Source organism: Nansenia antarctica, assembly GCF_963989245.1.
Source record: "Nansenia antarctica genome assembly, chromosome: 8".
Taxonomy (NCBI): Eukaryota; Metazoa; Chordata; class Actinopteri; order Argentiniformes; family Microstomatidae; genus Nansenia; species Nansenia antarctica.
Genome location: NC_137678.1, coordinates 5,665,127 through 5,692,617, shown reverse-complemented (window position 1 = coordinate 5,692,617; position 27,491 = coordinate 5,665,127). Strand labels below are relative to the sequence as shown.

The following is a 27,491-nucleotide window of genomic DNA, read 5'->3' as shown; positions in this document are numbered from 1 at the left end:
GGTGATAGTTGTCCTGGTTGTGGTGTTGCAGACGCTGTATAAGACGCAGGTGATAGTTGTCCTGGTTGTGGTGTTGCAGACGCTGTATAAGACGCAGGTGATAGTTGTCCTGGTTGTGGTGTTGCAGACGCTGTATAAGACGCAGGTGATAGTTGTCCTGGTTGTGGTGTTGCAGACGCTGTATAAGACGCAGGTGATAGTTGTCCTGGTTGTGGTGTTGCAGACGCTGTATAAGACGCAGGTGATAGTTGTCCTGGTCGTGGTGTTGCAGACGCTGTATAAGACGCAGGTGATAGTTGTCCTGGTTGTGGTGTTGCAGACGCTGTATAAGACGCAGGTGATAGTCGTCCTGGTTGTGGTGTTGCAGACGCTGTATAAGACGCAGGTGATAGTTGTCCTGGTCGTGGTGTTGTAGACACTGTATAAGACGCAGGTGATAGTTGTCCTGGTCGTGGTGTTGCAGACACTGTATAAGACGCAGGTGATAGTTGTCCTGGTTGTGGTGTTGTAGACGCTGTATAAGACGCAGGTGATAGTTGTCCTGGTCGTGGTGTTGCAGACACTGTATAAGACGCAGGTGATAGTTGTCCTGGTTGTGGTGTTGTAGACACTGTATAAGACGCAGGTGATAGTTGTCCTGGTTGTGGTGTTGTAGACACTGTATAAGACGCAGGTGATAGTTGTCCTGGTTGTGGTGTTGCAGACGCTGTATAAGATGCAGGTGATAGTTGTCCTGGTCGTGGTGTTGTAGACACTGTATAAGACGCAGGTGATAGTTGTCCTGGTTGTGGTGTTGCAGACGCTGTATAAGACGCAGGTGCGCGAGCTGAAGGAGGAGTGTGAGGAGAAGAACAAGCTGTACAAGGACATGCAGCAGTCACTCCAGGAGCTGCAGGAGGAGAGGTGGGTCTGGGGTTGAGTTGTTGTTTGTTTTCTCTTTCTTTACGTCAGCTCGATGTAGCATGCGTACTGCAATGGACATAATGGAATAGTCCCAAAACTGCAAAACGTAAGATATGTATGTTATAGTACATGTGGGAATACGGTACATGTGGGAAAACTAGCGTTAGGGTTATGTGCTAGGGTGCTAGGGTTAGGGTTAAGGTTAGACATGCCAGCATATACCAAGTCACCCTAGCACCTAACCCTAACCCTAGTTTTCCCACATGTACCGTAACATGTATATAGCTTAATCCCCCCCAATCCCCCCAACTGATCTGATTGGCCCATGATGACCCACTTGACCCCCACAGGGACTCCCTGGCGGCCCAGCTGGAGATCACGCTGACCAAGGCGGACTCGGAGCAGCTGGCCCGGTCCATCGCGGAGGAGCAGTACTCTGACCTGGAGAAGGAGAAGATCATGAAGGAGCTGGAGCTGAAGGAGATGATGGCCCGACACAGGCAGGAGCTGGGCGACAAGGACGTCACCATCGGCTCGGTGAGTGGACAGGCGCTAGGGATGGGGGTGAGTGGACAGGGGATAGGGATAGGGGTGAGTGGACAGGGGCTAGGGATAGGGGTGAGTGGACAGGGGATAGGGATAGGGGTGAGTGGACAGGGGATAGGGATAGGGGTGAGTGGACAGGGGATAGGGGTGAGTGGACAGGGGATAGGGGTGAGTGGACAGGGGATAGGGATGAGTGGACAGGGGATAGGGATAGGGGTGAGTGGACAGGGGATAGGGGTGAGTGGACAGGGGATAGGGGTGAGTGGACAGGGGATAGGGGTGAGTGGACAGGGGATAGGGGTGAGTGGACAGGGGATAGGGGTGAGTGGACAGGGGATAGGGATAGGGGTGAGTGGACAGGGGATAGGGGTGAGTGGACAGGGGATAGGGGTGAGTGGACAGGGGATAGGGGTGAGTGGACAGGGGATAGGGATAGGGGTGAGTGGACAGGGGATAGGGATAGGGGTGAGTGGACAGGGGATAGGGGTGAGTGGACAGGGGATAGGGATAGGGGTGAGTGGACAGGGGATAGGGATGGGGGTGAGTGGACAGGGGATAGGGGTGAGTGGACAGGGGCTAGGGATAGGGGTGAGTGGACAGGGGATAGGGATAGGGGTGAGTGGACAGGGGATAGGGATAGGGGTGAGTGGACAGGGGATAGGGGTGAGTAGACAGGGGATAGGGGTGAGTGGAGAGGGGCTAGGGATAGGGGTGAGTGGACAGGGGATAGGGATAGGGGTGAGTGGACAGGGGATAGGGATAGGGGTGAGTGGACAGGGGATAGGGGTGAGTGGACAGGGGATAGGGATAGGGGTGAGTGGACAGGGGATAGCGGTGAGTGGACAGGGGATAGGGATAGGGGTGAGTGGACAGGGGATAGCGGTGAGTGGACAGGGGATAGCGGTGAGTGGACAGGGGATAGGGATAGGGGTGAGTGGACAGGGGATAGGGATAGGGGTGAGTGGACAGGGGATAGGGATAGGGGTGAGTGGACAGGGGATAGGGGTGAGTGGACAGGGGATAGGGATAGGGGTGAGTGCACAGGGGATAGGGGTGAGTGGACAGGGGATAGGGGTGAGTGGACAGGGGATAGGGATAGGGGTGAGTGGACAGGGGATAGGGGTGAGTGGACAGGGGATAGGGATAGGGGTGAGTGGACAGGGGATAGGGGTGAGTGGACAGGGGATAGGGATAGGGGTGAGTGGACAGGGGATAGGGATAGGGGTGAGTGGACAGGGGATAGGGATAGGGGTGAGTGGACAGGGGCTAGGGATAGGGGTGAGTGGACAGGGGATAGGGGTGAGTGGACAGGGGCTAGGGATAGGGGTGAGTGGACAGTGGCTAGGGATAGGGGTGAGTGGACAGGGGATAGGGATAGGGGTGAGTGGACAGGGGCTAGGGATAGGGGTGAGTGGACAGGGGATAGGGATAGGGGTGAGTGGACAGGGGATAGGGCTAGGGGTGAGTGGACAGGGGATAGGGGTGAGTGGACAGGGGCTCGGGATAGGGGTGAGTGGACAGGGGCTGAGCTGCGTTCACACAGAGTTAGTTTAGATTTGGAGATCTAGAAGGCAAAACCTGATGAACAGAATGGAAAATGACATTTTCACATTGTGTATGTTTCAATGATATAAGGCCCTTTATGAGTGTAAAGAGTATTTGGTGGATTATGTTCCTATGTAGTTGGAGGAATCCAACAGAACTCTGACTGGTGACGTGGCCAACCTCGCCAACGAGAAGGAGGAGCTGAACAACAGACTGAAGGACACGCATGAAGGTAAACTGTTCCTTATTTCAATTTATTTCCTTTTTTTGTTTTAATCGCCCCGGATTTGGATAGCAAGAGAACATCTCCATAACTATGAACTGCAACGATGTGATTGCTCTCACAGTTAACTACAGTTCAATTAGTGACGCATTTCTTTCCAAAGTACTATTGTCATGTGTACTGGGATCCAGGGGTACGGACTGGTTTTACTAGATGGACAATTGTGGTATTGAAAAGAAAGGCGTGACTTTACAACTGTACATGAGCAGGGCTGTTTACAACTGTACATGAGCAGGGCTGTCTGGTCTGTTGTGTTCAGAGCTGCAGACATCGAAGGACGACGAGCAGCAGATGAGCCAGATGAAGATCACGTTTGAGAAGCAGCTGCAGTCAGAGAGAACGCTGAAGACCCAGGTACGTCTGCTGTGTGTTTTAGACCCAGGTACGTCTGCTGGGTGTTTTAGACCCAGGTACGTCTGCTGGGTGTTTTCGACCCAGGTACGTCTCTGCTGGGTGTTTTTACCCAGGTACGTCTGCTGGGAGGGTTAGACCCAGGTACGTCTCTGCTGGGAGGGTTAGACCCAGGTACGTCTGCTGGGTGTTTTAGACCCAGGTACGTCTGCTGGGAGGGTTAGACCCAGGTACGTCTGCTGGGAGGGAAGGATAGTTTAGACATGTTTCCCTGATTTAACCTGACTGTGTTGTAATATTAGTTAACTTATTAGTCAAATGTTTTTTCTACATTACACTCAGTACTCTTAATTATAGGGTCATTACAAGTGCGTGTGTGTGTGTGTGTGTGTGTACGAACGTGTGTTTTAGGCTGTGAACAAGCTGGCAGAGATCATGAACAGGAAAGAGATGCGTGGCGGAGGCAGTCGTCGTGGTAACGACACGGATGTGCGACGGAAGGAGAAAGAGAACAGGAAGTTGCAGCTGGAGCTGCGGTCGGAGAAGGAGAAGCTTAACAGCACCATCATCAAGTACCAGAGGGAGATCAACGACATGCAGGCGGTCAGCACCACCACCTTACACCAACCCTAACCCTAACTCTAACCCTAACCACCACCTTACACTAACCCTAACCACCACCTTACACTCAGGGCTAAACTACACCCAAAACCTCAACCTAACCCTAACCACCACCTTACACTAAGGGCTAAACTACAACTGTCAGAACCACAACCACCACCTCACACTAACTGTCACAACCACAACCTTACACTAAGGGCTAAACCACAACTGTCACAACCACAACCACCACCTCACACTAACTGTCACAACCACAACCTTACACTAACAGTAACACAACCACGACCACACACTAACCGTCAACCACAACCACTTCAATAACAGCATTGTCAAGTTCCGAGGGAGGTCGACGGTATGCAATGTGGTCATCAACACAACCAACGACACCTGACCCTAACCGTTTCAACAACAGCGGCCGTCGACGTGCCAGCGATCAATAACATGCCGACAAACAACATCAACAGGGGCCGCAGACGGAAAAACTATGGATGACTAAAAGAATGTCCTTTTCGTCCGTCTTTCTGTCTGCAGCAAATTGCAGACGAGAGTCAGCTGCGCATCGAGCTGCAGATGGCCCTGGACAGCAAGGACAGCGACATCGAACAGCTGCGCGGCCTCCTCAACTCCGTCAGCGTCCACTCCTTAGAGGCGGCGAGCATCAGCAGCGGGCCTGACCTCGACATGGACGACGCCTACGCAGGTAATGTCTGTGGCCGTGGTAGCCTAGAGGTTAGAGAGGCAGGTAGTCTAGAGCAGAGGTTCCCAAAGTGGGTGCCGCGGCACCCTGGGGTGCCGCGGCACCTGTCCGGGGGTGCCGCCAAATCTGCTCGTAAAAAAAAAAAAAAATATAATATAAAATTATAATAATAATACATGAATAAACGTTTGTTTATTACATGTGCAATGGAGTTCATAAGCAAATAAAATATATATTTCTCAGATTTGAAAGATATTAATTTACTAACTAGGCCTACTAGTTACTAACTAACTACTCCTCACTGAAGTCTTGGACCAAGCGGTGAAAATTGTTAATTATGTAAAATCACGGCCGCTGAAGTCACGGCTGTTCAGCACATTGTGCAATGAGATGGGGTCCGAGCATGAGGGGCTCTTATTACACACAGAGGTCCGCTGGCTGTCGCGGGGCAAGGTGTTATCCCGTGTCTATGAGCTCCAAGATGAACTGATGTCAGTGAGCACGACTTGCCATACAAAGAACAATTGGAAGATGAATCGTGGTGGATTAAGCTTGCTTATCTGGCAGATATTTTCAGCCACCTTAATGACCTCAACATAAAAATGCAAGGGAAGGCTGAGAATATCCTGACAGCGACAGACAAACTGAACGGATTCCGATCCAAATTGAGACGGTGGCAAGACGGGGTGGCCAAGAAAAACACAAATGTTTACGTTGACGGCCAATGACGCAGCACACAAGTCAGCGTCTTTCTTGAATCTGATCGCTGCGCACCTACGTATGCTGGAGGAGAGATTTGAGTCCTATTTCCCTCCAATGAACGAAGACTTCGACTGGCTCCGGGATCCGTTCAACCCCCTCTCATCAGCATCAGCCGCTAGTTTGAGCAGCAAAGCTCAAGATGAACTGGCAGAGCTCATTATGGACCGCACACTGAAGCTCAAACATGGTGAGCTAGGTTTGGATAGGTTTTGACTGCTTGTGGGACATGAATATCCATCTCTCTCAGAGAGCGCCATCAAGGTGCTTTTGCCCTTCCCAACCTCCTACTTGTGCGAGCTGGCTTTTTCTTCTCTAGCATACGTCAAGAACAAGACACGCACGCGTCTGTCAGTGGAACAGGACTGGCGTGTCGCGGTGTCCACTATCTCTCCCCGCATAAAGAGACTCTGCTCCCAAAGCAGGCGCATGTGTCCCACTAATGCGCACAACATATTTCTTTGTTTTGTATTTCTCTCAATTTTTACAATTCTGTCATGATTATTATTGTTAAATTATTATACCCGTTTGGTTCAGATGTGAAATAATAATCTCAGAATGAGCATTGAAATGAGAATTACATTTTAAGGCATTATTTTAAGCCCCCCAAAAAAGCATTGTTCCATTGATTGATTATACAGGCCTTTGATATTGTATCTGTGTGAAGAATTCCCTCTGAGTCTCCTCCCATATTGTACAATCCTTGAGGGCCACAATTTTATTTAATTTAGCGATAGTTTGACTGACCTATGCATTCTTGCCCATCCATTACAGTTCATTTATGACTTTTATTATCTTGTTAAAATTCATTGGGGCAATACTTATGTATTATATATAAACACACATTTTCAAACCAATTCATCGTGTATTGTTTTTAGTTTAAGCTCCGAGGCATTTTTTAAATCTTCGTAGAGTTGGGGTGCCTTGGAGAAGGGGGAAAGCTTCAGGGGTGCCTTGGTTAAAAAAAGTTTGGGAACCTCTGGTCTAGAGGTTAGAGAGGTAGCCTAGAGCAGGGGTCGGCAATAGGCGGCCCGCGGGCCATTGCTGGCCCATCACCAATAATATTTGGCCCAGCAGAATATTTTTTTTTTTTTTTTTTTTTTTACAATATCGGACCGACAGTCCCACATATAGCGCCTATAATGTCCGAATAGAGAATCTACCTCCACCTGAATAATGCTTATTGTACTTTTATCCATGTTGAGAGTGAATGACACAGGGACAGACAATCAGGCAGCGGGGTGCACCGAAGCGCACTGACGCTGAACCCCTCATAGTGAATCATAAGTAGGTGGACAACGTGTAGTGCTGAAATAGCCGTGTGTGGTTTGAAAAAAATAACACCAGCTCAGTAAATAATTCAAACGTAATGTTTACGTATATGTGACTGCAACACACATATGAACAGTAACAAAGCAAATTCAGTTTAATATTCTGAAAAACATTGACAACAAAATCGGTGAAAAAAAGAAAAGAAAGAAAAGTAATCCGCTTATGCGAGGGGTGGTGGTGCATAGGCCTATGCTCCTGAAACGACAGAGCAAACACGCTATTAGGGATAATAATTACAATGAGCCATTCATTCAAAATATACAAAATACAATTAGGTTATTAAATACAATAACGACAGGCTTGGTACTCACTTAATGTGAAAAGTGGCATCTCCCATCTGTCAGTATTTGCTTGATATCTGGTTATATGGACGTCACTTTAATCCGCAGGCAGTTCTCAAGTTTTTTTTTTGCATCAATCGATTCCTCTCGTGCGTCTTTATCACATTCATTGAGGAAAAGGATGACTCGCATGTATAGAAAGGGAACATTGTGAGCACGGAAGATGTGAGTCTCACAACGGCTTTGCGTTGATGAAACCAGGTAGGATGAACATTATAGTTCGCTGTCCATTCCTCTTTAAATGCCCTGTTTTCACCGTCAACTTTCCTCTTTAGACCTTTGGAGAGTGACATGATGTTTCTTTTGCTAGTTAGCAGGTTAAATGTTTAGCTAACTTCACCCGGCACGCAAACAACCAATCCAATAATAATGTGACCTTGTCTGGGAGGAGGGGGGAATCATTCAGAATGAAAGTATGTTAAATCATTATTAGAATAAGCTAGGCTGCGCTACATCGTCAGTCCACACATTTATTATTCAAAACTATGGAAAAGGGTGAAACTACGTTTCAACGTTGTTGAGAATCACAACACAAACTTGCTAGTCAAGCCAAAATACTGCAACGTAATGGATTGGACTGCTACCTAGTTAACTACAACACTACTTTACATTGTTACCTAGTTAACTACAACACTACTTTACATTGTTACCTAGTTAACTACAACACTACTTTACATTGTTACCTAGTTAACTACAACACTACTTTACATTGTTACCTAGTTAACTACAACACTACTATACATTGTTACCTAGTTAACTACAACACTACTTTACATTGTTACCTAGTTAACTACAACACTACTTTACATTGTTACCTAGTTAACTAGAACACTACTTTACATTGTTACCTAGTTAACTAGAACACTACTTTACATTGTTACCTAGTTAACTACAACACTACTTTACATTGTTACCTAGTTAACTACAACACTACTTTACATTGTTACCTAGTTAACTACAACACTACTTTACATTGTTAGCAGTCTCACAAAACAAGCTGTGTTAGTTGACTAGCGATGTGTACATTTTTCGAAAGAAAAGTCAAAGCATTAGAACGTGTCACATTTTTTAACAATCAATTACTTATGAATGAATGAATGAATGAATGGAATGAATGAATGGTCTTTACTGTCATTGCTACAGTACAGGTACCAAACAACGAAATTTAGGAGGGGTGGCTCCCCTGGTGTTAGTTAAAAAAAAAAAAAAAAAACGGGCCCGCCATCTAGTGGCTCAAAAAAATGTTGGCCCGAGGCCAAACCTAATTGCCGACCCCTGGCCTAGAGGTTAGAGAGGTAGTCTAGAGGTTAGAGAGGCAGGTAGTCTAGAGGTTAGAGAGGTAGCCTAGAGGTTAGAGAGGCAGGTAGTCTAGAGCAGAGGTTCCCAAAGTGGGTGCCGCGGCACCCTGGGGTGCCGCAGCACCTGTCCGGGGGTGCCGCCAAATCTGCTCGTATTTTTTTTTTAAAAAAAATAAAATATATAATATAAAATTATAATAATAATACATTAATAAACGTTTGTTTATTACATGTGCAATGGAGTTCATAAGCAAATAAAAGATATATTTCTCAGATTTGAAAGATATTAATTTACTAACTAGGCCTACTAGTTACTAACTAACTACTCCTCACTGAAGTCTTGGACCAAGCGGTGAAAATGGTTAATTATGTCAAATCACGCCCGCTGAAGTCACGGCTGTTCAGCACATTGTGCAATGAGATGGGGTCCGAGCATGAGGGGCTCTTATTACACACAGAGGTCCGCTGGCTGTCGCGGGGCAAGGTGTTATCCCGTGTCTATGAGCTCCGAGATGAAACTGATCACTTTTGTCAGTGAGCACGACTTGCCATACAAAGAACAATTGGAAGATGAATCGTGGTGGATTAAGCTTGCTTATCTGGCAGATATTTTTAGCCACCTTAATGACCTCAACATAAAAATGCAAGGGAAGGCTGAGAATATCCTGACAGCGACAGACAAACTGAACGGATTCCGATCCAAATTGAGTTGGTGGCAAGACGGGGTGGCCAAGAAAAACATTGAAATGTTTACGTTGACGGCCAATGACGCAGCACACAAGGCAGCGTCTTTCTTGAATCTGATCGCTGCGCACCTCCGTATGCTGGAGGAGAGATTTGAGTCCTATTTCCCTCCAATGAACGAAGACTTCGACTGGCTCCGGGATCCGTTCAACCCCCTCTCATCAGCATCAGCCGCTAGTTTGAGCAGCAAAGCTCCAGATGAACTGGCAGAGCTCATTATGGACCGCACACTGAAGCTCAAACATGTTGAGCTAGGTTTGGATAGGTTTTGGCTGCTTGTGGGACATGAATATCCATCTCTCTCAGAGAGCGCCATCAATGTGCTGGTACCCTTCCCAACCTCCTACTTGTGCGAGCTGGCTTTTTCTTCTCGTCAAGAACAAGACACGCACGCGTCTGTCAGTGGAACAGGACCTGCGTGTCGCGCTGTCCACCATCTCTCCCCGCATAAAGAGACTCTGCTCCCAAAAGCAGGCGCATGTGTCCCACAACATATTTCTTTGCTTTGTTTCTCTAAATTTTTACAATTCTGTCATGATTATTATTGTTAAATTATTATAGTTGTGAGTTACCCGTTTGGTTCAGATGTGAAATAATAATCTCAGAATGAGCATTGAAATGAGAATTACATTTTAAGGCATTATTTTAAGCCCCCCAAAAAAGCATTGTTCCATTGATTGATTATACAGGCCTTTGATATTTTATTTGTGTGAAGAATTCCCTCTGAGTCTCCTCCCATATTGTACAATCCTTGAGGGCCACAATTTTATTTAATTTAGCGATAGTTTGACTGACCTATGCATTCTTGCCCATCCATTACAGTTCATTTATGACTTTTATTATCTTGTTAATATTCATTGGGGCAATACTTATGTATTATATATAAACACACATTTTCAAACCAATTCATCGTGTATTGTTTTTAGTTTAAGCTCCGAGGCATTTTTAAAATCTTCGTAGAGTTGGGGTGCCTTGGAGAAGGGGGAAAGCTTCAGGGGTGCCTTGGTTAAAAAAAGTTTGGGAACCTCTGGTCTAGAGGTTAGAGAGGCAGGTAGTCTAGAGGTTAGAGAGGCAGGTAGCCTAGAGGTTAGAGAGGTAGCCTAGAGGTTAGAGAGGCAGGTAGTCTAGAGGTTAGAGAGGTAGCCTAGAGGTTAGAGAGGTAGCAGGGTTGCCACGCTACCTGGAAAACATGGAAATTATTGAGCCCTGTTCCATACCTGGAAAAGGCATGGAAACTGAGCAAAATTGAAAATTTACATGGAAAAATTGTGTTGTCCAGGAAAATTTGATAGGCTTTCTAAAACATTTAATAATTGAAGTTTATTCTCAACTTTAAGTAGTTGGCTTGGAACTGTCTGTGGCTGTTCTAAATGTGGCTTTATCAATGTTGGTTGGCAAGCACATGGTTCATTGTTGCAAACAAACATTGATGTGCTAAAACGGTCATATCTCAGCGTAGGAACGTTGGATTTACTCAGGAAGTGGTAGAAGTTTGACTGGCGGTCAATGCAAATGTGTGATCTTTGCTACTTTAATAGATGATGCATATGCCAAGTGATCAGTATTTAGCCTGTATGGTATATATATAGTATATGTATGTGTGTATATATATATTTTTTTTTATATGAAGATGTTATAGCTAGCTAGCTATGATTTATTATCAAAATAATGAACAGCAAGCTAGATCCAAAACTAGGGCCGGTGGAGGAGGGCAAGTGTCACATTGGACAGACTACCAAAACAGAAAAATAAAGTATCTTAACTACAGCAAGTGATAGATGTCAGAAATACATTATCTGGAGATTCAATAAGGTAGTTGTATGCAGGTTAGGGTTATATGACATCTCAGGGTTAGGGTCGTTCAGCCACATAGATGGAGGCAGACTGAAAGGACACACATCAACCTCTATTTCATGATTTTTAAAATATATAACGACGTAGATCATTGATCGGCAACGACACTATATAATTGTTTGCCTGACTGGCCATCTGATTTGGGCTCCTAATTGCTAAAAAGCAATACTGTTTTCTTATTTTAACGTATAAAAGTAGCAAAGACCATACATTTGCATTGACCGCAAGTCAAACCTCTAACAATTGAATGAATGAATGAATGGACTTTATTGTCATTGCTACAGTACAGGTACCAAACAACGAAATTTAGGAGGGGTGGCTCCCCTGGTGTTAGGAAAGGGAAAAAAATAAAACTTTTAAAAAGAATCACAAGAAGGGAAGGAGCTGGTTTACATAAATAAAGGCTATGTACACTATCCACTGTACTATACTGTACAGATAGACGACTAGGGTTGTCATATTGCACAATAGTATTATTTCACATTTATTTAAAGTGTCACAGTTTGCAGGCTTGAAATGTACATGTTTGTGCCTCAGCACTACACCTGATTTTTTCAGTCCAGCAGCTGCCATCAATCCGTCCAGACTGTCCAGGGCCCAGAACTTAGGTCTTTGCTGTGTTCAGGGCCTGGACGGCCCTGTGGTAGAAGCTGTTCTTCAGTCTGTTTGTCCTTGCGGCCAGGGTCCTGAACCGCCTTTTCGAGGGCAGCCTGGTAAAGTGTTCGTACCCAGGGTGGGTCGGGTCCCTGGAGATCTTGGAGGCCTTCCTGAGACAGCGTGTGTTGTACAGCTCTTCCAGAGAGGGGAGGGGGGGCGCCGGTGATCTTCTGTGCTGTTCTCACGACTCTCTGCCACCCAAAAGGGGGCGTGATCGTTCTGATGACAGGGAGATGACGTATGACTGCTCTGATTAATTGGAATCACCACCATCACCTATACGTTTTAGGGAACCAAGTTTTTCAGCCCAGTGGTGTTCTAGGCTGGAAATTAGTTCTAGTTTAATACATCTACACTGAGCAATCAAAACACTGGTTAGACAGCGAACTATCTCTAAGCATTTAATGAGCTGATCGCACATCTAGACTAGACTGCACATCTACACGGCACATCTTTTAAATCAAGTAAGTAGTCAGGTGTCCTCTGGGGGTGGGGGTGGGCCGGTGTGGTGGACGGGCGGGGGCGGAAAGTTTTAACGGTCTAGATATCATCACAAAACATGGTACCTGGAGAATCAAGAGGTGGTATGGAAAATTATTTCAAGGCAAGCGTGGCAACGCTGAGGTAGTCTAGAGGTTAGAGTGGTAGCCTAGAGGTTAGAGAGGCAGGTAGTCTAGAGGTTAGAGAGGCAGGTAGCCTAGAGGTTAGAGAGGCAGGTAGTCTAGAGGTTAGAGAGGCAGGTAGCCTAGAGGTTAGAGAGGCAGGTAGTCTAGAGGTTAGAGAGGCAGGTAGTCTAGAGGTTAGAGAGGCAGGTAGTCTAGAGGTTAGAGAGGCAGGTAGTCTAGAGGTTAGAGAGGCAGGTAGTCTAGAGGTTAAAGAGGCAGGGAGTCTAGAGGTTAGAGAGGCAGGGAGTCTAGAGGTTAGAGAGGCAGGTAGTCTAGAGGTTAGAGAGGCAGGTAGTCTAGAGGTTAGAGAGGCAGGTAGTCTAGAGGTTAGAAAGGCAGGTAGTCTAGAGGTTAGAGAGGCAGGTAGTCTAGAGGTTAGAGAGGCAAGTAGTCTAGAGGTTAGAGAGGCAGGTAGTCTAGAGGTTAGAGAGGTAGCCTAGAGGTTAGAGAGGGAGGTAGCCTAGAGGTTAGAGAGGCAGGTAGTCTAGAGGGTAGAGAGGCAGGTAGCCTAGAGGTTAGAGAGGCAGGTAGTCTAGAGGTTAAAGAGGCAGGTAGTCTAGAGGTTAGAGAGGCAGGTGGTCTAGAGGTTAGAGAGGCAGGTAGTCTAGAGGTTAGAGAGGCAGGTGGTCTAGAGGTTAGAGAGGCAGGTAGTCTAGAGGTTAGAGAGGCAGGTAGCCTAGAGGTTAGAGAGGCAGGTAGTCTAGAGGTTAAAGAGGCAGGGAGTCTAGAGGTTAGAGAGGCAAGTAGTCTAGAGGTTAGAGAGGCAGGTAGTCTAGAGGTTAGAGAGGCAGGTAGCCTAGAGGTTAGAGAGGCAAGTAGTCTAGAGGTTAGAGAGGTAGCCTAGAGGTTAGAGAGGCAGGTAGTCTAGAGGTTAGAGAGGCAGGTAGCCTAGAGGTTAGAGAGGCAGGTAGCCTAGAGGTTAGAGAGGCAGGTAGCCTAGAGGTTAGAGAGGCAGGTAGTCTAGAGGTTAGAGAGGCAGGTAGTCTAGAGGTTAGAGAGGTAGGAGAGGAATTAGAGAGGAACTAAAGCAGAGTATGACCCCCCATTTTTCACACTCTGACTCCGGCAAGGTTGGAAACAGTTCAGTTGCAAACAACTGATTTTCCGTGTGTGTGAACCCCTATCTGAACATGGCTCTTCCACAGCGTTTACGGCTAATCTGTGCGTTTGTCACATCAGTAACAGAAGAACATGGGATTTCCACAGGAATTTAAAGATTGTCAAACCGTTACATAAAAATAACAGATATTTGAGGGCTATTTTCATTAGTGGTGTTGCTAACTCTGGATCATGCTGTCTAACTGTGGCTCATTTGGACAATTGCTATGGTTCATTCATTGATCTTTTCTTTAACCTCTCCCCAGCTCAAAGACAAGACAACCCCCCCCCCCCCATTCAGGTACTGCCCTGCATATTGTCCAATGTTACCCTGCTGTTTAAATGTGTCTCTCCTTTTCCTCCTAGAAACCAGGCTGGAGGGATGGCTGTCACTGCCTGTCAGGAACAACACCAAGAAGTTTGGATGGGAGAGAAAGGTACATAGTACATGTTTGACACAGTTCCATATTCACTAACACTTTGTTTTAGGAGTTCACATTTAACACACAAAATACTTGTAACTGACCGTTAGTTAACGTGCTGAGCCAAACCCCCCGGAGATCTGTGAGAAGATGTTCCTTCTGGAGAGGGTTCCCCCCTCACAACAAGAGGTGGTGGTTTAGAAAGATCGCATCACAATGACACCCAGGGTCCCATGTACACTTGGAAGGAACCCACTAAATTAGGCCATGTCGACTTTTATTGTGATTAATTAGTATAATACCGGTATATATATATTATTATAACTGTTTAATTATTTTATCCATTTCATTTTCTGGAAAAAATGGCTTTAATGAAGATGCTGATTTAAACATCAGCCGTGTTTACCTGAAACCTATAAAGCTGTTTCAGGTCCGCTGCCACAGGCCTGGCGGGAGTTTCACATTTGCGGAAGCTATTTATTTTTTTCGCTGTCGTCTGGGTGTCCTCCCCCACAAAAGAGTGAACATTTTAAAGCCCCTACACACATTCCATACAATTCTACACATGATGATAAATGGATGGGATGGAACGATGCATCGCCAGACAGTTTAATATCGCTACAAATGTGAGACGTTTCAAATCGGTGAAATTAAAAAAACAATCGCAATACTCTTTTAACCCTTAAAAATCTGTTAAAAGCACACATTCTCATTACCGTAATTCCTAAACTATATGTGCTATGGAAGAAAGTCCGCCTTCTACCCATATAGGGTTTATTACTCAGAGTACGAAGCTCAAGGAGAGCTGCGGCGATTTGAAGAGAGAAGCGGCATTACGAGTGAGCATGTTCTAGTGGTGTTTTACAAGTGGTGCTTTTATACTTTTGGGAGTTTGTGTACATATTTATGTGAAATGTCATGTGTAAAATGTCACAAAGATCATCTAGGGTTACCAAACCACCCAAAAGGCAACACCCAGAGAGCCAGTATGGGGCGAGCACAGTGCGCTCTGCAGAAGGAGCGCTCCCTGGCCTGTGTCTGCAGCTAGTGAGAAACGTTATACCCTACCTCAGGAATAAAAAGGGATTCTTTAAGAAAATACAGTATTTTGTAGTTTTTGTCTGAGAAATACATTTATTAAAATCTTTTTCAGTCATAATTTGTCTGCAATCTAATTTTGTAAAAGAAATCGTAGCGGGAATTGTATCGAATCGTGAGTTGAGTGTATCGTTACATCGCTACTTGACAGTGTAAATGGCTTCTGTTGATGCGTAACTTGAGATCTGAAAATGTCTGAGAAACATATTTCTGAGTGAATTGTATTTTCTTGTCTTTTTACAGTATGTGGTAGTGAGCAGCAAGAAGATTCTTTTTTATAACAGTGAGCAAGACAAAGAGCTGTCCAACCCCTACATGGTGCTGGATATCGAGTGAGTAACGTGTTCTGTGTGGAAGCCCATTAAAAGGGTCTTCAAAGGACCTTGTAAAGATGTATTTTGATAAGTTAACTTGAAGAGCATTACAGCAACAACCTGCAAAGTAGAGAAACAGCCACTCAATTTCAGTTTTGTTTATCTGAATGGAGATTCGGCCAATTCGCTAATTCTCTAGTTCACAAGCACACACACACACACACACACACACACACACACACACACACACACACACACACACACACACACACACACACACACACAGCTGGGACAAACTCGTTCTGATTTACATCCATGTTGAACACTTTTGTGCATAATATTTGTTTGGAATGTGGTTTGCATGGTGTAGCATAAGAAGCTTTTATCTTTTTATCGTTTTTATCTTCTTGCAGCAAACTGTTCCATGTGCGGCCTGTCACCCAGACAGACGTGTACCGCGCTGACGCCAAAGAGATCCCCAGGATATTCCAGGTCATTCCTGTCACCCTCACCCTCAGTCTGTCTCTCTGCATCTTATTTGTTATTTTTCATTGATAATGCATTATAGCTTATTTGATTAGTGCTAGAATGACAATAGCCTATATATATATAACGTATAGATGTGGTTTTGCTCCTAGGAGAATAACTGCAAAACAAACTCTGCTGTTTACAGACTCTGTTTTACACCCAGTTCTATTTACTTCCACCACAACGTGATCTGTGTGGGAGGATTTGTGTGATCAGATCTACCTGGCTGATTTTTTGTTTTATAGGGGAAATCAGCCGATAATCGATCTGGTCCTGGATAGCAGATTAAAAGTTTTGAACAACTGGTCCCAGGTCCAAAATGTATACTTAGGATCCAGTTCATGTCTGGAACAACAGTCAGGGGTCTCGGTTATGTGTCATAATAAATACATTGCCCATATGTACCCGTCCACTGCTCTGTGTCAGGGGAGCAACACAGTAACTGCTCACGTTCATCAGGCCAGCAGACCTGTGAAGAACCACATGTTTCATGAGAGCAGCGCGTTTACCTAGTCGCCCCAGTAGTATTACTGTTCACATGAACCAGGCAAGCATCAGTTATTGTAGCCCGTCTATGGTTGGTGCTACATGCTACATCTCAGCCCACACAGCCACAGAACAGTGATGGTGACCCTCTCCCTCTGCAGATCCCCTAACCCTCTCCCTCTCTAGATCCTCTAACCCTAACCCTCTCCCTCTCCAGATCCTCTAACCCTAACCCTCTCCCTCTCCAGATCCTCTACGCCAACGAAGGCGAGAGCAAAAAAGAGCCCGAGTTCCCAGTGGAGCCGCTGACCATCGGCGAGAAGTCGGGCTACATCTGCCACAAGGGTCACGAGTTCATTCCCACGCTCTACCACTTCCCCACCAACTGCGAGGCCTGCACCAAGCCCCTCTGGAACATGTTCAAGCCCCCGCCTGCCCTGGAGTGCCGGCGCTGCCATATCAAGTGTCATAAAGACCACATGGACAAGAAGGAGGAGATCATCGCGCCCTGCAGAGGTAAGTGGGGGGTGGTGGGGTTAGTTGGTGGGCAGAACTTTGGTTAGGCCAATGTCAATTACCTGAGCTGCACTTTTAAACAGAGAGCAGGGCAGGGGGGGGGGGGGGGGGAGGGGCGGGGCATCACGAGCAGCTCAGATAAACATTTGGGGGGCGTGGAAACTTGCTGACAACTTCCCGTCCTCAGCGTTTACTTATTAATACCCCAGAATCTCAATCGAGAGATTGATGGGACCTACCCAGTCTCCAAATGATTATGTTCTGGGGAATAGTTTCTGCTGACCAAAGAAGACTTGTAGCCTGAATGTTGCTGGCAGATACCGCAGGCCGCCACTAGGCGAAGTCAAGAGCAGTGAAGGAAGTTTGGAAAGAGAGATCCTTCTGTCGGTAGAAATGACTAACCTGCGCCACTCCTCAAGGATGAAGGAGTATAAACGTTAGTCGACTGTAGCAGTTCGTCTCCTTTGGTTATAGTGAATGCGGTTATACTTAACAACCGCTTACAGTGATCAAAAGCCATTGGACTGAATCCAAGGCTGTATACCTCACTGTTGGGTGCCAATTTGTATTTCTTGCATCTTTGACAAGAGAAAGTAAATATGACTGAGAACAGGTCCAGGCAATGTTTAAGTTTGACTCTGTCTGGCTCCTTTTGCACGTCGCTCTTCTGTCATCTGATCATAATGATACATTCCATTCATAAACTTGAACAGGGGTGCAAACTTGTCACCTTTCTGCTAAATTAGCTGTTTTTATCTCAAAATATGTAATCCATGTTAATTGTGTAGATCTGCAAAAAAAGAAATTGAGGGGGGGGGTGTCTAAGGGCCAATCCCGATTCCCTTTTCTACCCCTATGGCTCGTTTTCGAGTGTGACTCGATTCGAAGCCAAGGCCTTCGAACAGAGCCACAAGCCATACCCCTTGAAATCTACCCCTATGAATTGGGACGGCCCTTCACGGCGGCTACGTCATCAGCAGTGGTTTAAATAGACGCGGTACGGGTGACGCGTTATGTTGCCGGCGAATTCTCACATCTCGCAATGCCTTCTTCAGCTGTGTTTATTTCTGTTGCGTGTGCTATAAGCATCTTTTTTCGTTTGTTATCAACACACTGTAGTGTTTAGACGTTCCTTTTTTAGTCTCTTCCGTCAACGATGTCTTTTTTGTGGACATCGCAATAATGACAATGAATGACTCCAACCAAAACACAGAGTATTAACCAGATCTGTCAGCGCACGATGTTCCTCCAAAGATACCCGTGACTCAATCCTCAGCCACCACATACACACGAGTCCATCAGTAGTCATAAAGCGTTGTCCAAAAATCACGTTACCAAGCGTCTTTCTCAGAACAATTCGTCGTCAAGAATCCAAAAATCAATCCATCATAGTCGTGGTCAAAAACTTAGAAAGAGAATCTCTTGGGGACGCGGCCACATTTGCCCGTGAAGGAGAGATGACAAATAGGCAAGGCAAGGCAAGGCAAGGCAAGGCAAGGCAAGGCAAGGCAAGGCAAGGCAAGGCAAGGCAAGGCAAGGCAAGGCAAGGCAAGGCAAGTTTATTTGTATAGCACATTTCATACAACAGGGGCAATTCAAAGTGCTTTACATGCATTATTTAACCCTTGTGTGGTGTTCGGGTCAATCTGACCCGTTTTCAATTTTTACTTAAAGAGAAATGGTACAAGAATACGTTTTATCAATCTGAAACTCCATGGCCTTGGCTCATTTTATATGAAAAACAAAAAACAAAAATCATTTTATTTTTTTACACATCCTACAATACCCCAACACATTTATGTCCTTCATAAGGTGTTCGGGTCATTTTGACCCGGATACACAGAGACACAGAAACATACACACACTCACACTGACACTCACTCACTCACTCACACACCTCTGCTCTGTCTTTCCCGTGCCGAGAAGCCGTCTGCTCTCGCACTCTTTACCCTTTGAAATGCAACATTGTATAATAATAATAAAGAATAATATTGTACTGGACTCCTCACACCTGCACAAGAAGCCGTCTGCTCTGGCTTTCCCGCGCCGAGAAGCTGTCTGCTCTCGCACTTTTTACCCTTTGAAGTGCAATGTTGTAAAAAAATGTATAATAATATTGTACTGCACCTGCACATCATGGAAGGGATAAAAGAGAGAAATAGCTCTCCATCCCAGTGTATAGGTCATTTCAACTACAATCCTCCACCAGCAACATGAAGAAAAGATACAGTGTTCAGAGGGCCGTGGAGATAATATTAGAAGAGAGTGAGCAACATAGTGAAGTTGAAGGGGGGGAGGATGTTTCAGATGAGGATAATGTAGAAATTAATTCAGAGTATTCTGATTCTGAAAGTGAATTTGGAGATGAGTTTCACTCTGAGCATGCAGCAGAAGGATCCCCACAGCCAGCCACTGGAAGAGCCCCACAGCCAGCCACTGGAAGAGCCCCACAGCCAGCCACTGCAGGAGCCCCACAGCCAGCCACTGCAGGAGCCCCACAGCCAGCCACTGGAAGAGCCCCGCAGCCAGCCACTGGAAGAGCCCCGCAGCCAGCCACTGGAAGAGCCCCGCAGCCAGCCACTGGAAGAGCCCCACAGCCAGCCACTGGAAGAGCCCCACTGCCAGCCACTGGAAGAGCCCCACAGCCAGCCACTGGAAGAGCCCCGCAGCCAGCCACTGGAAGAGCCCCACAGCCAGCCACTGGAAGAGCCCCACAGCCAGCCACTGCAGGAGCCCCACAGCCAGCCACTGCTGGAGCCCCACAGCCAGCCACTGGAAGAGCCCCGCAGCCAGCCACTGGAAGAGCCCCGCAGCCAGCCACTGGAAGAGCCCCACAGCCAGCCACTGGAAGAGCCCCACAGCCAGCCACTGGAAGAGCCCCACTGCCAGCCACTGGAAGAGCCCCACAGCCAGCCACTGGAAGAGCCCCGCAGCCAGCCACTGGAAGAGCCCCGCAGCCAGCCACTGCAGGAGCCCCACAGCCAGCCACTGCAGGAGCCCACACATATTTGTCCAAGAATGGCCAAATTGAATGGTCTTCATCCCCAATGAGAGAGCCCCCCCGCTCAGCTGCTAACATTATAAGGATGGTACCAGGACCCACACGATTGGCAGTGACTCATGTTGATGATATCAAGTCATCCTTTGAGCTGCTGATTACTGATTCAATTCAGAAAATAATTCTTGATATGACCAACCTTGAGGGGAGACGTGTTTTCGGGGAGGAGTGGAAAGAAATGGACAACACACACTTACAGGCCTATTTTGGGATCCTCATCCTAGCAGGTGTCTATAGGTCAAGAGGGGAGTCGACTGAAAGTCTGTGGGATGTGGAGACAGGGAGAGCAATTTTTAGAGCCACAATGTCTCTGAAGAGCTTCAATATCTACTCGAGGGTCATCAGGTTTGATGACCGGGAATCAAGACCTGTTAGACGGCGTAGGGACAAGTTGGCTGCAATCCGCACGGTGTGGGACAAGTGGGTGGACCGGCTTCCACTTCTTTACAACCCTGGGCCCAATCTAACTGTGGATGAACGGCTTGTGGGGTTTAGAGGTTGTTGCCCCTTCAGGCAGTATATGCCCTCCAAACCAGCAAGGTACGGAATAAAAATCTGGGTTGCCTGTGATGCCGTTTCATCGTATGCATGGAACATGCACATTTATACAGGGAAGCCAGAGGGAGGAGCCCCTGAGAGAAACCAGGGGACACGGGTGGTGTTGGATATGTCACAGGGCCTCAGTGGCCATAACATCACCTGTGATAATTTCTTTACATCCTACAGCCTGGGACAGGAACTTCTCAAACGAAAGGTGACAATGGTTGGAACAGTCCGAAAAAACAAGACGGAGCTCCCACCCCAGTTTCTAAATGTGAAGAACAGGCCAGTCCATTCCTCCAACTTTGTGTTTACAGCCAACACTACCCTGGTGTCTTACATACCAAAAAAGGGCAAGAATGTGATGCTCATGAGCACTCTACATAGGGATGGAAGAATCAGTGGCCGGGAGGACCGTAAGCCAGAGGTCATACTTGACTACAACGCCACCAAAGGTGGAGTAGACAACCTGGACAAGCTGCTGGCCTGCTACAGCTGCCAAAGAAGAACTCTACGGTGGCCTCTCGTGATCTTCTTCAACATCCTGGATGTTTCAGCCTACAATGCATTTTCAATCTGGATGGCAGTCAACCCAGACTGGAACCAAAGGAAGCTCCAAAGACGACGTCTTTTCCTTGAGGAGCTAGGTATGGCACTGGTGACACCGCATATCCAAAGGAGACAACATATGCCCAGGACCCCAACTTCTCTAGCCATAGTGAGGAGGATTACAGATGCTCCACCTGCACAACCCACACAACCACAATCTCCAGTGCCTGAGGTAAGTGTCCTGTTGCGGTTGTTTGTGTGTGTGTGTGTCTGTGTTGATTCACTTGCTTAGTCAAATGTATTGATCGCTTTGGTAAATGTAAGTCGCTTTGAAATAAGGCGTCTGCTAAATGCCAACATTTTTTATGTAAATGTAAATATGTGTGTGTGTGTGTGTGTGTGTGTGTGTGTGTGTGTGTGTGTGTGTGTGTGTGTGTGTGTGTGTGTGTGCGTGTGCGTGTGTGCGTGTGTGTGTGATTTAGAGTATTAGGAGACGTGGTGGAAAAAAAATCCTGAACTAAGTCTTTTCATTATTCTAGACTGCAGCCCATGGCAAAAAGAGGAAGCGCTGCGAGGTGTGTGGACCCTCAAAGGACACAAAGACAGGGACCACATGCAGCAACTGCAAAAAGTACATTTGTGGTACACATACTGTCAAATGCTGTACTTCATGTGTTGTGTAGACAGACATACCCATGCACACACAATTGTAACCAGTGTTATTTCAGTGACTAAAACAGTGTACATTCCACATGTTTTGTGTGTCAGCATTTGTAGCATTATTCTTGTTCATCACCTGTATTTTTTACAGCTTTGATTATAATGCTTTGAAAATCAATTGAGAATATAAGTTCAAAATAATAAACATCAATAAAAACATTGTTTCATTTACATTTTTCCTAGATAAGTATGATTTATGACAACCAAGTCTTTATTATAGTGGATTTTGTTTAGTGGAAGTTAGGAGCATCATGTGCGTAAAAACGCCTCTACTCATCATGCTGCCGTTCGGCCCCACCTATTCCCAGGGGTCTGACACTTTGAGGGTTATAATTAGGCACCCTCTGCTCCAGCCCCTCCAAAGGGCAGCCCCCTAGGTCCACCAGAACAAAATATACACTTTTGAATGTGAACACAGTACCTATTGTGCATTAATGGGTACAGTACCTGTTTGTGCCCACAGGAGGCGCTCTTTAATATTATGGGCTATTTTGGGGCTATCTTGCACCCTGAGCATACTCCCTTGTACGGGTCACCATTGGGACTAGGAGCACCGTGTCAGGAAAAGTGCTTTCAAAACCCCAATGATGTCCCGGGTCAACTTGACCCGAAGAGTACGAAAGGGTCCAAAAAGTGAACACCACACAAGGGTTAAAAATACAGCAAGAGGAGCATAAGAAAATAAAAATTACAATGAATAAAAGCAAATATAAGAAGTAAATAGATGAAACATTTAAAAAGACAATAGTTAATGGAAAAAAGACATTGATAGATGTGTTTGTGTTTAATCATATCCCTCCATATCCCTCTACATCCCTCTACATCCCTCCACATCCTTCTACATCCCTCTACATCCCTCTACATCCCTCCACATCCCTCCACATCCCTCTACATCCCTCTACATCCCTCTACATCCCTCCACATCCCTCTACATCCCTCTACATCCCTCCACAACCCTCTACATCCCTCTACATCCCTCCACATCCCTCCACATCCCTCCACATCCCTCTACATCCCTCCACATTCCTCTACATCCCTCTACATCCCTCCACATCCCTCTACATCCCTCTACATCCCTCTACACCACTCCATATCCCTCCACATCCCTCCACAAGAGGAGCATAAGAAAATAAAAATTACAATGAATAAAAGCAAATATAAGAAGTAAATAGATAAAACATTTAAAAAGACAATAGTTAATGGAAAAAATACATTGATAGAAGTGTTTGTGTTTAATCATAACTGGTGCAAAACATGAAGGTTTTTAGCTTAGATTTAAATATTTTAAGGGTTTGGGCCTGTTTGATTTCTTCAGGGAGTTTGTTCCAGGAGCCTGCTGCACCGTGTTTTGTTTTTACTCTTGGAATTATTAGCTGATTTGTCTCAGCTGACCTTAGGGACCTTGCGGGATATAGGGTGGGAGGAGATCTGATATGTATTTTGGTCCAGGACCGTTTTGTGAATAGGCGGAAACATTTCTCAGTAGAGTCGAACGGTGATAGATCATCATCCTTTACGCGTATCCTTAACTGTAGTTACATTTCACGTGTCATATGCTCGGATTAGATTGCGAGTTGTTTTGGTATAATAAGTGCCGCAATACAGATAGCGTCATATACCACCAAGGGGGTAGGGGGGGGGGGGGGGGGGATTCGCGCCTATCATGCACATATCAGCCTGTGGATAGTAGGGCTGCAACTAATGATTATTTTGGTAGTCGACTAATCTGTCGATTATTTTTTCGATTAGTCGTGTGGCTTTTCGCTGCGCGTAAATGGCGACGCAGAAGCATAAATCCGGCTTAACTAGCTATCTAACCTAACGTTACGCCAAGCTACAGCTGCTCACAGAGCTAGTTGATTGGCTAGCTAGCATTGCTGGCTAGACTACAGACAGCTCACGTTTAGTAGGTTACGCTTGGCGCTGTTTATCTTACAGACAGCTCGCTGGTGGACTCAACATAATTGAAATAGCATTCACTTATCAAGCATCATTCATGATCATCCACCATGACTACCTGGTATTTTAATAGCGACCACCCCTCACTTCATTTCATCTCGCGTTCTCCTGGCTTCAACATGGAAAACCCCTGCTACGTAACGTTACATACAAGCGCCTCTGTCTGTCACACGCGTGCCACAGGGCAAATAAATTAATAGCACAAACGCTCATAGCATGTACAGCCCTACAGCTACATTCTTTTTTTCTTTCTTTTTTTTTCCGTTTATTTTTAACAAAAAAATTCGCTTTTTTTTTTAATACGATGCGTCGACACTAAAATTCCACGTCGACGAGTTTTTATGATCGACGTCGTCGATTATGTCGACTAATCGTTGCAGCCCTAGTGGATAGATAACTTTAGATAGATAACTTTACATTAAATATGTCTACCATCATCCGCTGTCAAACACCACAATTTATTTTTAAATAAACATGATTGTACATCTCTGTAATCGCGCACCGATGTATTTATATGGGGAAGGCTGTGCTTGACGATTCCATTGGACTGACGCCGGGCAGAGGAACAGGGTGACTGTCACCCTGTGACAAACGCGCAGATATGAGTGCTCCGGTGTACTGCTTTGATAGTCTAATGGAAGTGATCAGGTAGGCTACCAGTCCTCTACTGCTAAACCCGAGCGCGCTGGACTGTGGAACTTTCTATGTTAAGAATAGGCACCTCGGCATAACAGCGATTTTTTTTGTTATGCTTGTTGTAAAGAAAAGGTCTATAATGCATTGAAATGACATTAGTACATCAGACATTAGACATCAGACATGGAAATATGTCAATGCGCGGCTGTCATGCACAAATCAGCTTGTAACGTTAGACACACAGCACATCGGCATAATAACGTTTTGTTGTTGTTGTGCTTGTTATAAAGAAAAGGTCTATAATGCATTTAAATGAATGATACAACCCATTAATAATATTACATAATAACAACTGCTCGGATTAGATTGCGGGTGCCGCTACATGGAAATAGTAGCGGCACAAATAAAAATGTGCATCATGTACAAGTCAGCCGAACGTTTGACAGATAACTTTACATATGTGTACCATCATCCGCTGTCAAACGCCACAGGTAATAATTGATTTATGATTGTACATCTCTGAAATGCTCGACTGTCATGCAGCGTTGCGTTACTGTAACGTTAGACACAGCACCGACATAAAAGCGATTTTTTGTTTATGCTTGTTATAAATAAAAGGTCTATAATGCATTGTAATGACATTAAACTAACATAATAACATGGTTATCATACTTTTTCAAATCTTTATTAATAAGTATTTACAGAGAAAGTAAAATGACATTTCCGCATTGAATAGAGCGACATAACATTTCTGTAGATGATTCGCAATGCATCCTGGAATCAAGGGGTAGCGTACCCCTATGGCTTCAAAGCTAGTCTGGTCCTGGAATCGCTCGAAACGAAGTCATAGTTAGCCCTCGAAATGAAGCCATGGCTCGATGAAATATGAATTGGGATAGCCCTACCCCTAAACGTGAACGCGCAAATCAAGCCATAGGGGTGAAAACGAAGGGGTAGGGGTGAATTGGGATTGGCCCTAAGTGTCATCCAAGTCACATGATGCGCGAGCTAACTAATCTCCCTGTCTGCTAAACTCTGCTGCTGTTGAAATAACGTTTAGTTTCAGGGAGCTAGGTACAATTCCAGACAGCATAGAGAACACAGTCACGGTAAACTGTTTTCGAAGTAATTCGGTCAGGGCTGCCGCTACTTACACATGCATCATTGTTAGACCACTGTTAGTGCTAGCGATATCTATTTAACACCATTAGTGCTAGCGCTATCCCCCCCCCTAAGGTTAGCCGCAAAAAGAAAATGTGTCACCTTTTTGGGCCATCACCAGTTTGCACCCCTGTTGAATGTCTACACCTGCCATTTGATGCGTTCCCTACCCGCCTCCTTTACCCACATTGTAATCAGATAAAATACATTATTCAAGTATCCCTTGTTCTCACACAAGACTTGTATTAGTGACAACATCTCTGGTCACACTGCTTCAGTTCTATTAACACTAGAACAGCCACGGTGGGGTCATGGTGACCCTGTGAGTAAAACATTTTTTATACCTTTGCACTCGATCACATTTCAGGACCGTCCTTTCATTTCCTAGATGTGTGTGCTTACATTTTCGAAATCACATCAGGATAAGCTAGTATAAAGCTATTTTCCAGTTTTTCTGTGTAGAAGGCAGGCTAATTTACAAGAAGTGCCCTCTAGTGGTCTTTGTGTGTAAGTAGCAGATTACCATTGTAAAGAGGGAGGCGGCTCTAATAGTAGGTAAAATCGGCACGGCTGTTCGAGTGTTAAGCTAACCTTGGAGTTTCACCTCATCCCATTTCCCCTCACATCGTTCCTGTCATGGCGACCTGGTGGTGATCAGACACACTCAGGGCTTGCTACGTTTTAATGCCCACAGATGTCCACATAATTAGGAACAACAGCTTTTAGCTACTGTTAGCCATTTAACGTTTTGTTTGTTTAGAAAGATCTACACGTTTGCTGCTATTAGCAAACGCAGAATATGTATATTTTAACATTTTCAGTGTGGCCGAAGAGGACAGCGACATGCAAAAAACGACACGCATTCCTTTAAAATTCACCATTCCAACCACTTGAAATCTTACAGATTGTCCCTTTGGTCCTTCTCTCTCCCTGCAGTGAACTATGACGTGTCTACTGCCAAGAACCTGCTCCTGCTGGCCCTGACACAAGAAGAGCAGCAGAAGTGGGTCAGCCGGCTGGTCAAGAAGATCCCCAAGAAGCCGCCGGCCCCTGAACACTTCTCACAGCGCTCCTCACCCCGTGCCTCCATGAAGCTCCAGCCCAGCCAGTCCCAGAGACGGCCCAGCAGACAGCTGCTGCCTCCCAACAAGACCAGGTCAGTTACAGAGACACGTGGAGGACAAGGGCCGGGGCTGAGGTAGTCCAAATAACACTTTACCCACAATGCATTTCATCATCATAATAATAATAATAATAATAATAATAATAATAATAATAATAATATCTTGGATTTATATAGCACCTTTCAAGGAACAAATTTACAGAAAGACAGTCAAAAACAGAACACAATGCCAAAAACTAAACTAGGGGCCAAAGGTGAACAGATGGGTTTTGAGGGCAGATTTGAAGGTGTCCAGGGTGGTGGGGGGGGGGGGGGGGCGTTGCGGATCACTGTGGGGAGAGAGTTCCAAAGGGTGGGTGCTGCCAGAAGGGTCTGTCCCCAAAGGTTCGTAGGTTGGTGCGGGGGGGTGGAGAGCAGACCCATGTCTGAGGACTGCAGGTACCAGGATGGGGTATATTGGCGGAGAAGGTCAGACAGATACTAGGGGGCGTGAGCATGGAGGGATTTGTAGGTGAGGAGGAGGATTTTGTAAAGGATGCGTGACTTGACCGGGACCAGTGGAGGTGGATGAGGGTGGGGTAATGTACTGCTCTACCCTGGCAGCTGAGTTCTGCACAAACTGGAGCCTGTCCAGGGCTTTGCTGGGTACCCCAAACAGGACTCCATTGCAATAGTCCAGGCGGGAGG

At 45.8% G+C, this 27,491-nt stretch overlaps 2 protein-coding genes across 2 annotated transcripts in view; one reads left to right on the top strand and one right to left on the bottom strand.

Moving 5' to 3' along the window:
- Positions 1-27,491, bottom strand: part of LOC308163775 (rho-associated protein kinase 2-like) — a gene marked incomplete at both ends in the record, with an annotated part of 257,445 nt that overhangs the window by 24,973 nt on the left and 204,981 nt on the right. The window lies entirely within an intron of this gene.
- The window catches only part of LOC308163456 (rho-associated protein kinase 2-like), a gene marked incomplete at both ends in the record, with an annotated part of 59,926 nt that overhangs the window by 17,819 nt on the left and 14,616 nt on the right, over positions 1-27,491 (top strand). Inside the window, 11 exons of the mRNA XM_080537643.1 lie at positions 800-903; positions 1,254-1,440; positions 3,133-3,226; positions 3,537-3,631; positions 4,040-4,231; positions 4,781-4,949; positions 14,061-14,131; positions 15,458-15,546; positions 15,942-16,020; positions 16,791-17,058; positions 26,618-26,837. Coding sequence (XP_080393769.1) covers positions 800-903; positions 1,254-1,440; positions 3,133-3,226; positions 3,537-3,631; positions 4,040-4,231; positions 4,781-4,949; positions 14,061-14,131; positions 15,458-15,546; positions 15,942-16,020; positions 16,791-17,058; positions 26,618-26,837 — 1,568 coding nt within the window. The remainder of the gene's footprint in view (positions 1-799; positions 904-1,253; positions 1,441-3,132; positions 3,227-3,536; positions 3,632-4,039; positions 4,232-4,780; positions 4,950-14,060; positions 14,132-15,457; positions 15,547-15,941; positions 16,021-16,790; positions 17,059-26,617; positions 26,838-27,491) is intronic.